The sequence below is a fragment of the Maniola hyperantus genome, chromosome 25, assembly GCF_902806685.2.
Source record: "Maniola hyperantus chromosome 25, iAphHyp1.2, whole genome shotgun sequence".
Classification (NCBI taxonomy): domain Eukaryota; kingdom Metazoa; phylum Arthropoda; class Insecta; order Lepidoptera; family Nymphalidae; genus Maniola; species Maniola hyperantus.
Genome location: NC_048560.1, coordinates 1,251,855 through 1,264,258, shown reverse-complemented (window position 1 = coordinate 1,264,258; position 12,404 = coordinate 1,251,855). Strand labels below are relative to the sequence as shown.

The window sequence follows — 12,404 nt, the reverse complement described above, 5'->3', positions numbered from 1 at the left end:
AGTCGCGCCATTTGTCATTTTTTTGAATTTTAGTCTAGAATCTAGATAGTTTTTGTTTTAACTCCAAATCTTTAACTTATTTTTATATTACTGATTATTTAGGATAATAATTAACCACTAATTAACACAATAATTTTCAATAATTAATAATTTTATTATAATCATAATATGTATATCTATTATTTTAAATTTTTATCTACATTTTTAAACATGGCCGGCTGCTTGACGCTTGACATTTGTCAAATGTCAGTCGTAACTCTAAATTATATTTTACTAATCTATATTTTACTCTATGCTCGTAATCCTTTTGATCCTTTTCATTTTTTTGGTCGGTGGTCGAAAGTTTGTATCACATCACAGAGTACATTATATATACCTACCTACTGCAATCGAGATGTCAGCTAATCTTTCGTAGTGGCGCCATCTGTTTCTAATTGCAGTAAGTATTGTATATAATTTATTTTTAAATTTTTCCGGCCTTGGATACTAGTTTTTTAGGTCAACTATATAGCTATACGTACAATACGTGTGCAGGTTTGATTCATATATATTATTTTTATAGGTACCTAGTGACTTCAAAGAATATACGAATCAAAAATTATAATCCCGCTTAGGTACACGTCGCAATATTGCAGAAATTCAGTCTTATTCTTAGTTCGGCCGCATTGTTTATTATTTTATACATTGAAAGAAGTACTTTCAGTACCAAAAGTTGAGCTAATAAAACAAAACCTGTAATTTATTATTTAAAACTAAATTTTATTTTTTTCTATACACATGATTTTTGTACTGCATCCTCTATATTATTATGTTGAATTTAGCATAAATTTATAAGTGAATATCCCAGCAGTACACTTCTACAAAGGTTGAATGGATGGATCACGAATGCAGTTACACTGCGTAAACTAAAATGTAGCACAAACATGGATGTCAAGGTTGCTATAGTACCCTTATTATAAATGCGGAAGTGTGTTTGTTTGTTGGTTTGTCCTTCAATCAAGTCGCAACGTGCAACGGATTGACGTGATTTTTGCATGGGTATACTATAGACTATACGTACAGTCTATGGGTATAGATATAGACCTGGAGAGTGAAATAGGCTACTTTTTATCCCGGAAAATCAAAGAATTCCCTCAGTATTTTTAAAATCCACGCGGACGAAGTCGCGGGCTTCAGCTAGTAGCATAGGAGTAATAGTGTTCTGTGGCTAGTTCTAGCACCTAGTAAACTTTTTGAAATCGTAGAGATACCAGCCAGACTACAGTGCGACAAGGCTCTCTTGCCAGTTGCCACTTGATTAAAATTGACAGGTGGGCGCTGTTGGAGAACAAAGGCGAATAGGTACCTATTCAAACAAGTACAAAGGGGACACTTGATGGCACCGTTAGTTCCGAATTTCGCCACGCGCCAAGATAGCCTTGTCGCACCCAGTCGCACCGTAATTTATTTTTTGATAAAACGCCATCTAGTTCTAATTGCACAAACTAAAATTATAGAGATTCGTTCTATCTGTTAAGAGCCGGTTTATATCTGTGGTTTATATTTTAGAAATAATTCTGCGATTTTTTAATAATTAAATGTTCGTACTTCATACATAAGATTTATTAATAAATTCTATTTAAAATAACTTGCTTCCGGGTTTCATATCGTTATTTGTGGCCGAGAAGATGAACCACAAATCCCCTAACAGTAGTAAAGAGTTAAAAACTTACACTAGACGAGCGAAAAAAACGTATCCAGTTGGCGGCCAAGAAGCCAAGCAAGATGATTTAGAAGAGCCTCTAACCACTCTAAATGCTGTGAAGTATCTTCTGCAAGGGACTCTGAGGTTAAGAGTTTGTAGGTACTGCCTGAACGTCACAAATAATTTGTCTGAATTCGACGAGGTGCTAACTTTGGCGGTAAGCGGCGGGTTACATGAGGTTACTATACGAGATATAGTTGCAAGCTTTCATCCGTATAAGGTAATTTTTTAAATTTTTAGTTATTCCTCATTGGTAGGTTTATTTATTTTATTTATTCCATTAATTTAGCTGTTAACTACAATCTCACTTGGTGGTAAGCGATGATGCAGTCTAAGAAGGAAGTGGGCTAACTCCCGCTGTTGTTGTTTGCTCCCGCGAGTTGTTTATGCTACAGAACCATGAGTAGAACTTGTTAGTACTCCAACAACAATGGTGATTGCTAAAACCCTTGTATTATTGTGCTGCAGTGTAAGAAATCCTTTATATAGTTTCCTGTATTATTAATTAATATTCAGAGTCAGATTCAATCAATGGGATATCCAGATGGGTCCCACTTATGGTACACATATGACGAGCTGTGATAGTTACACATGGCCACATGCCAGCATTGCCTCACTATCAATGGACAGCTACGTCTAAGTACGGAAAAGAGACCAGCAAGAAAGAAAAGCCACATGCAATGAAGAAATCTCTGTTTAGAGATAAGCATTTCCAATGGTTACTTGGTTCACTATTACTTTGTAACTACAATTTTGGTACATGAAACATAAAAATAAATAAATAAATAAAATTTATACCCCTGCCTTCTAATCAAAGGTTCGATCCCGGCACACACCTCGAACTTTTGGAGGTATGTGCATTTTAATTAATTGAATATCACTTGCTTTAACAGTGAAAGAAAACTACCAATCTGCACATGACCAGCGTAGAAGACTATGGCCAAAACCTTCTTCACTCTGAGAGGAGACATGTGCTCTGTAGTGAGCCGGCGATAACTTGATCATGATGATGATGATGAAATAAATAAAAATATGTTTAATTCATTCCAGGTAGCGGAAGACCCAAACTTTCCAAATAAAATATGCAATGAATGTGTAAACCGAGCGATCAGCTGTTATTTATTCTCTCAGCAATGTGACCAAGCAGAGAGAGCTTTACGTAACTGTCTTGATGACATATATGACAAATTTGAAAAGCTGGACCCTATAGAACCAGTCAAAAAGAGAGGCAAACGGAAACTACATCCAAATCATAACATTATCTATGCAGAACACAACGATGTTATGGGTTACGCTGAACCCGTTATCAATATTGTTAACGTAACAAATCATTTTACCGTTGAGCAAAGCAATGACAAAATAAGTGAACTCGAATGCAAAAAGTGTTGGCAAATCCTACCCGACGTGGAGGCATTGATGAATCACGAGACTTCCCATCCGAAAAGCATGTGGTTTAATTGCAGATTGTGTGGCAAATCATTTGTCAAATGTTCCCACTTACGGAGACATATCAAAGAAACACATCAGTACATTGAAGACAATTCTGAAGAGATAACGATTGACGATTTCAAATGCAACGAATGTGGCTCCGCTAATAAAACGCTTGGAGAACATCTGCAGCATAACGAGAAGCATAAATTCAAATCGTTGTTCAAATGTTTGGTTGAACGGAAGGTTGATTCGTTGTGTACAGTTTGCTTGGATAAGAGTTCTCGTTTGACGAGTTTGAATGATGTTGTTCATCTTCACGGAGGATATACTGGGTTGACTGGTGATAAAAGACTTGAGAATATTTTGATGGCTGCTATTCCGGGAGTGAGTATATTTTTATTATTATTAACTGATCTAGCCTGGTTATTATGAAAACCCTTTTTTAGTTGGAGTTTACATTATAGAGAGAACTTACATGCAAAATTTCAATTTTCTACACATAGTGGCTGATATATTAGCTCCAATCGTTGTTTTACATAGATATATTATATACTAGGTGATGCCCGCGACATCGTGAAAAGCTAGCAGACAGACAGACACACTTTTGCATTTATAATATAAGTTTAGATTAATTTTAATAGCATAAGAGAGAAAGATAGAGGTGGCTTAGATCCAGCCGTGATATTATTTAGGCTGAAATTGTTTTTATTTTTTGCTGTATCATCAACTCTTTGTTTATTGTATATGTTCACATTTTTAAGTCTTCAGTAAGTAATACAATGGTACTGATTCTGAGCACAACTAAATTTTAGAGCTTTCACATCCTCTTCTTACTAATATAATATGAAAAGGACAGATAGTTTGACAGTTTTAAGTTTAGAGCCGTCAAACCGCATGACTTTAGCTGCCAGTTGCGAGCATATTGTTTAAATTAATTGTAGCGTGCACTAAAATTTAGAGTCTTTAAATGTAAAATTCATGTTCGTCCTTTTTTAGCAATATTAGAAAGAAAAGGATGCAGATACTCTAAATTAAGTTTTGCGAAAAACAACAGAATCAGCTCCAATGTAATAAATAATTAGTAACAATGCTTACAACAGTTTTTTATCTTATTGGTGTTAAAGACTGAATATGTTGGGTGTTCTAGCCAAACCAACACAAATATGATGAACTATTGGTCCCACACCAGGCTAAAGTCCTAAAACTGAAAAAGAGAAAGTTGAATCATGAAGAAAAAGATTTGGTTTCTCAAGAAATTAACAAGAAATTTGTCTATGCTGCTCCAGTTTTGGTGAAGAAAACTGATTTTGAATTCACAAGTTCCATAAGATACACTTTTTCGAAACCTTTCTTATTTATTCTTGTTAAAGATTCGAATGAACTAAAAGTTCTGAAGTGTTCCATTACTGAAAATAAATTTGAAGATTTTAATATTGAGCATTCATCAAAAGAACAGAAACATAGTACAGTTCATCCTGAATTTAAAAAAGAAATAACTTGTAAAACATGTTGGATGTTTAAAAATCTTAATTGCGAGAATTGCCTTAAAAATAAATCTGCAGTTTCAATTGGTGAAAAACCTAATGAAGCTATAACAAAAGATGTCTGTAAATTTTGTTGGATTTTTGAAAAATCAGGAAAATGTGATTATTGCAACAAATATGTCGCTTGTAATGACGAAATATGTACTGATGGTACTACAAATGTTATAGTACAAAATATGCATGAAACTTTAAATGGAAAAGAAATCAAAAAAGTTTCCATAAATGTTAAAGAAAAAAAAATATGGCAATGTGATGTTTGTTTAACTACTAATTCTAAAAATAGATTAAGATGCATTTGTTGTGATAAAGAAAATAATACACAGAATGAAAGCTCTAATTTAGGAAATTGGAATTCATTCAATTCTGATCCGAAAAATCTTATAATTTTCTACAGTAATGACAATGTTCATTCTGAAACGAATACCACAAATAAAATTACTGTTCAAGTTGATATGAAAACTGCCAATGATAAATTGGTTAATAATAATACAGAAAAAGACATAACTACGCTGACAGATGTGAAAGATAAAAATAATAATTCACCAGAAACTAATACCAAAGACGGAAATGAAGTCCTTTCTTACAATACAAAAAACTATATTTTTCTACCAGATGCAAAAGATACTACAAATTTCAATTCACAAGTTATTATTAAAGAAAACACACAAATAAATTCTACCAATAGAGAAAATAGAATGTGTTTACCAGATTTTGAAGAAGTAAGAGAGGATTCAAAAATGGATGTTGAAACAATAAATTTTATAGAAAAGGACTTAAAACATTCTATAGACAATAATAAGAGCATAGATATAGAACAACGTGCTATGGACTCGAATATTGAAGATATGGATGTAGTTCTTGATAATATTCTTACAACAAATTCTACCTCAGACTTTTCAAGCACACAAAAGCCAGCTAACGAAAAACCTTCAATGGAAACCAATATAAATAATTTCCCATCCTTTACATTTAACTTAGGAGCAAGCGGCCCTAAAGATTGTAAAAATAGGTGCACTAAAAAAGCTATAAAACGGAGTGCTACTAAATCTTATAAATAAGATTGTTTCATAATGTAAGCTTATATTTTTGTAGTAAAAGATGTGACTAGAGATTTGCTAAAAATTAGTTTGAAAGTGCCTAGTAAGTTAAGTGAAATAGTTAAATACCGATAAAAGATTCAAAGCTTAACGATAAGTATCATAGTTTTGTAAGAGATTTAACGAAAATAAGAAAACTGCTTTTAAAATGGTTATCGAAATATTTTACGAATCCCTAGTACATTTGGATTTCAATATAGTATTGTTGTAAATTATAATTGATATTTAATATATATGTATGAAAATATTTATAGTATAATAAACTAGTACTAGTAGTATAATAGTATTATAAATCATATACATATTATGCATAATATAATGTTTTTTACATATTGATGTTAAAATTATTGTAATCCAATGTGCATGTTGTAGAGGTACAACCTCTACCTCTACAATGTCTCATCCAAAATATACATAGCATTACTAGAATTATTATGTATGTATTTTTTATACTTTATACACCAACTATTTGCCGCTTTTTTCTATTTATTTTAACCGCCATTTTTGTTTTGTTGCAGATCAACTTTGACACGTACACAGGAACAAAAATATGCGATAAATGTTATAACCACGCCATATCTTCCTACATTTTCATTGTAAAAATACAATATGTTCATAGTCGGTTAAATGCTTGTGTTAGCAGCATGCTAGATAGACTTAGTAGTGTAGGTGCTGCTAATGAGAATCTTATGGTGGAAATATCAAAGGATACTATTCTACCAATGTTAGAATTAGACGAAATTTATGAATCATCACCAAAAGATGATGATGATGAATTAAAAGTTGAGGTATTAGAAGATGAATTTAGAATATCTGAATCTGAAAGTTCTGAAAGTGATAAGTCTATTGAATCTGATGATCTGCCTTTACATAACCCGGCTAAAAATATAACGAAAACGTACACTAAAAAGAAATTAGTCAATGGTTATCAGAATGATTGTGAAGATACCATTTTCAGAGATGTTTGTAGCGAATTCTTAACGTTCAGAAAGAAATTTGAAAGACCAAAGCATACGCCTAAATATAGATACACATGTCCGTTTTGCAATAAACATTTCATATCAGACTATTTCCTTAAAAAACATATTTTGAAACACGTCCAAAGTAAAGTTCAATGCAATATTTGCCTGAATAACTTCAAATCGAAGTTCTATCTATTTGAACATAAAAAAACGAGTCATGTACTAAAAACGAAAGATTTTATCACATGCAAAATTTGCGGCAGGACTTTTATCAGTCGGAAGAAAATGAAATCGCATCACAAAAGTCACAGAATAAAAGAGTGCCAACTCTGCGAAAAACTTTTCATTTCCCAAAAGCATTACGACGTCCACATGCAAAGACATGCTGTAAAATTCAAAGCGTACATGAATAAACAAGTTCAAACATGTAGTTTCTGTGAGAAGGCGTGTTCGAATGAAAATGAGCTTTCTCTACATGTGAATAAGACGCATCTTCAAATAAAACCGTACAGTTGTGACATGTGTGATAAACAGTTTTACACCGAAACCAATCTGTTAAGTCATAAAAAACTTCACAGCTTGTTCTCTAAAGAGACATGTGCTTTTTGTAGTAAAAATTTCAAATGCCGTAAAAGTTTAGTTATCCATGTTAGAAAGCATATAGGTATGAAACCTCACGTTTGTCCTGTATGCAAACAATCATTCTATTCAGACTATAGGTTGAAGAAACATATGAAAATCTTCCATGGCGGTATATATTCTTGTAGGTTATGTAGAACGGTGCTGCCTAGTCAACTAGACCTAAAATCACATATAAATCTTATGCATAGTTCTATGTAGCATTAACTACAGTTATTATTAAGTGACGGGCCTTAAAAATATTTAGGTTGTAGTTGATTCGATTTAAGAAAATAGTGGCTCAATGAGCTGACAGTAAATTAAAAATGACCAATGAACTTATATTTACTTATTAAAGTGACGAAAATGTACTGACCATAACCGTTGAAACCTGACCAATGAATTGACAGCTACTCACGAAACTAACCAATGAAATGACTTCAATTCATGAAATTGACCAATAAATAAATCTTTATGTTAAATTGAGACATTTTAATGTTAATCCATACGGATACAAAAATGAGTCGCTATTTTCAAAAACATAAGGCTCAAGTTACATTGAAACGGAATGGAAACGCATTTCTGAAATAATGTATTGACTTCTATCTCCACTATCCACACTCCACACACTCCACAATTTCTGCCGAGAAAGAAAAATCCCGTGAATTCGTGGGAATTCCCGCGATTTTTTCACTTAGACAAGAAATTTGTTTTCCGTGGTGGAGATAAGAGTCACTAAGCTATGTTATATTTTAGAAATTCGCATCCATTCCTTTTCAGTGTAAATTGAGCCTTATGTTTTTGAAAATAGCGACTCATTTTTGTATCTAATTTCAATTCAGAAAATGAAAGATCTAATTTAGGAAATTGGAATTCATTCAATTCTGAAAAATCTTATAATTTTCTGCAGTAACGACAATGTTCATTCTGAAACAAATATCACAAATAAAACTACTGATCAAGTAGATATGAAAACTGCCGATGAAAAGTTGAAATTGCTTAAGAATAACGCAGAACAAGGCATAACTACACTAACAGATGTAAAAGATTAAAAAAAAACACCAGAAACTAATACCAAAGATAGAGAAGAAGTCCTTGCTTACAATACAAAAAACTACATTTTTCTACCAGATGCAAAAGATACTACAAATGTAAATTCACAAGTTATTATTAAAGAAAACACTGAAACAAATTCTACCAATAGAGAAAATAGAATGTGTTTACCAGATATTGAAAAAGTAAGCGAGGATTCAAAAATGGATGTTGAAGCAATACATTTTATAGAAAAGGACTTTAAAACATTCTATAGACAATAATAAGAGCATAGATATAGAACAACGTGCTATGGACTCAAATATTGAAAATATGGATGCAGTTCTTGATAATATTCTTACAATAAATTCTACCTCAGACTTTTCAAGCACACAAAAGCCAGCTAATGAAAAACCTTCAATGGAAACCAATCTAAATATTTTCCCATCCTTTACATTTAACTTAGGAGCAAGCGGTCCTAAAGATTGTAAAAATAGGTGCACTAAAAAAGCTATAAAACGGAGTGCTACTAAATCTTATAAATAAGATTGTTTCATAATGTAAGCTTACATTTTTGCAGTAAAAGATGTGACTAGGGATTTGCTAAAAATTTGTTTGAAAGTGTCTAGTAAGTTAAGAGAAATAGTTAAATACCGATAAAAGATTCAAAGCTTGTTGATAATTATCGCAGTATTGAAAAAGATTTGAGTAAGTTTTAAAAGTAACAAATAAGTAGGTACATAAAAAGTAAGAAAACTGCTTTTAAAATAGTTAGGTATCGAAATATTTTACGAATCCCTAGTACATTTGGATCAACTTTGTCACGTACACAGGAACAAAAATATGCGATAAATGTTATAACCACGCCATATCTTGCTATGACGAAAATGTACTGACCATAACCGTTGAAACCTGACCAATGAGTTGACAGCTACTCACGAAACTAACCAATGAAATGACTTCAATTCATGAAATTGACCAATAAATAAATCTTTATGTTAAATTGAGACAGTTTAATGATTATCCATACGGATACAAAAATGAGTCGCTATTTTCAAAACCATAAGGCTCGAGTTACATTGAAACGGAATGGAAACGCATTTCTGAAATAATATATTGACTTCTATCTCCACTATCCACACCCCACACACTCCACAATTTCTGCCGGCAAAGAAAAATGCCGTGAATTCGTGGAAATTCCCGCGATTTTTTCACTTAGACGAGAAATTTGTATTCCGTGGTGGAGTCACTAAGCTATGTTATATTTTAGAAATTCGCGTCCATTCCTTTTCAGTGTATATTGAGCCTAACAGCCCAGTCCCACTTGTCGGCTGTCGGGCCCGGATTTTAATCGGCTGCGCGATTGCGGGAGAATGACAGCTACAATGTCACGATCGCAATCATCTCTGATTGGTTAACGCTCGATCACTATTGGCTACAATGCATTGTTGCAACAAGAATCGCACAAATTAAGCCAATCAGAACAATTGAGATTGTAATAATGATTGATGCAGGTTTTAGACAATCGCCCTACTGATGTTCCAGTGGTGGTAGAACATTTTGACACAAAATCAGTTTCCGACAATTGTGAATATGTAGCTTCATGTAGTGTTGTGCTACTGGAACATCCGAGTAAAATCCGCGCCCGACAAATGACAAGTGGGAACCGGATCTTAAGAGTTTATTTTGATTTTTCTATATATATAAATATTATAATATATAATAGTTTACATTGGTAAAACATAAGTGGTTTGTCCCAAGAAGTTGCTATTTTTTTTTACAAAACAAGAGTTTATTTTGATTTTTTTGATATTTTACTTATTTCGTAAAACATAAGTTTTTTTTATATTCATATTTTTACTTATTTCTGAAAATAAGTAATTATTTTACTCTGTTATCTACCAAACTTGATTGAGATAGATAGATATATAGAAAGATTAATTATTATTTAGTTTAGTTAATCTAACTTGTATTTAGTTTTAAGTAGATGAAAAAGATGATGAAATGCATTCGAACTATGAAAATGACAGATGATAAAGGTTCAATATGGCACATGTCGTCTGATGGTCCTCTAAAGAAGCTCCTATCAATTAACAGATATAGGACCGTATGTATGGCTTTGCTATTCTGAGTTCGGACGCATTATAAAATTAATTTACTTTTTTATTTTTAAGTTATACTCAGTGTTGATTTAGGCATATACAACATTACCTTTAAGTACCTATAGTGGCTTAGTTATATTTCCAAATGTAAGGCCCGGTATTCAACAAAGCGGAGATGTGTTTAGCCCTAGTCTGTTGTTCTTGTGTTTAAAATTCTAAATGGTACGATTAGACCTACCGAGTAGTTAAGCGAGACAGTAAAATGACACTCGGCCGAGACAGCGTTGTGGCTGAGAAATTGGCGAAATTGCATTGCTTAAAGTGTTTATACCAACCGAGTACTCGGCCGAGGACACTGACTCGCCACTGTACTCGTTAGGTGTAATCGTACCAAACGGGCTGATTACACATACCGAGTAGTGAAGCGAGACAGTAAAATGTCACTCGGCCGAGACAGTGCTGTGGCCGGTGTTTATACGTATTTCGAAATTGCGGCGAGCACTCGTTAACGTGTTTATACCAACCGAGTACTCGGCCGAGGACACTGACTCGCCACTATACTCGTTAGGTGTAATCAACCCATAAAGTCAAGTAATAAGGTCTGTATTTCATTGGTTGCGCTTTTCTGCGCAAACGAAAGCCGATGCGACTTAAAAAAGCGGTAGTAGGTACTGAACCTGAAAGGCATGCCTCCAACATTCAATGTACCTACAGTACGCCGTGTACTGTGAAGGTGAACATCGATCTTTAGAAGGAGGCAGCAAATTGTAGAACACTGTCTCGGTCGTTTAGACCGACAAATGGGTATGAGTGACAGAGACAACGCTCTACAAAGATGAAATGTCATTCTAAAAGCCGATGTTCATCACTTTCGGCCGCGTACTGTACTCTGTGGTTAAGTATTCTGTGCCTATGCGCAGACCTCTCTATTGCCTACTGATTCGCTAGCTCAGTGTCTAACATACACTGAATGATAGCCACTGAAACTCATTTATTTGACATTTATTTTTAATCCATTTAAAAATAATATAATTATTTAATTTACATGTCAATATAAAAAAAAACTATATATAGTATATACATACAGAAAAATTTATTCATTTAATCCATTTAAAGGTTTTCTATAAAAAATATTTTAATATCACTTAAGCAACTGTAGAACCAACCAATGTCAAATGAGCTCAGTGACTTTCATTCAGTGTTATACACTGAGTTAGCGAATCTACCCGCAGAGCTCTTTTTACCTGACGCCAATTGCTCTATCTTTCTTTAAAGCACAATTTATAATGTTGCAAAAGTGTAATAATAAACGCTATCTATAATCTCATTGTTTTCATTATTATTGTGAGGGCAGAGCTTTCTTATTTTAGGAGATTTTTAACCTTTAATTTTGCAACCGATCCAAACTTCATATTCGCTGATCGTTGCTCCCTGTGTTGTAAACAATGCGCAAAGAAACTTTCAGCTTTTATAAAATAACGAAGGTCTGGCCCTCACGGTCTCTTAGTCCAATACAATATGTCGAAAGAAAAATCCGGACTTACTTTACTGACTGATTCATCAACGGCCAGCGCAAACCCATTACAGCGCTGAAATTTTGTGCAGAGGTTCCCTTTATGTAGACTAGACAAAGAATAGGGTCTTTCTCTATAAGATACCTAAAAAAATGTCCGGATGTCCGCCGCAGCAGACCAGTCAGTGGGGCACTACGTGCGCCCAAACACCGATAGAGGCATGCTGGAACCACAGTACGCCAACCAACTCGAGGACCACACTGTGAGCGACGCACCGCCCCATGTCTGTCATCCACAGGTCCTCCCGAGGGCTAGGGCCAGCACGGCTAGCATGGGCCGGAGATAAAAATGTTATGGGGC

The 12,404-nt window shown here is 33.8% G+C and overlaps 1 protein-coding gene across 2 annotated transcripts; it reads left to right on the top strand.

The window, feature by feature from the left end:
* The first annotated feature begins 1,550 nt into the window (after positions 1–1,550).
* Positions 1,551–11,842, top strand: LOC117993846 (zinc finger protein 699-like). Of its 2 annotated transcripts, XM_069507141.1 has the most exons (4): positions 1,551–1,964; positions 2,795–3,559; positions 4,323–5,791; positions 6,335–6,474. In XM_069507141.1, exons 1-3 carry the CDS (start codon positions 1,668–1,670, stop codon positions 5,775–5,777), a joined length of 2,517 nt encoding a protein of 838 aa, XP_069363242.1. In that variant the 5' UTR covers positions 1,551–1,667; the 3' UTR covers positions 5,778–5,791; positions 6,335–6,474. The 2 variants fall into 2 exon arrangements, with proteins under 2 accessions (XP_069363242.1, XP_034837602.1); XM_034981711.2 differs by lacking the exon at positions 4,323–5,791 and having other exon boundaries at positions 1,557–1,964; positions 6,335–11,842.
* The last annotated feature ends 562 nt before the right edge of the window (positions 11,843–12,404 follow it).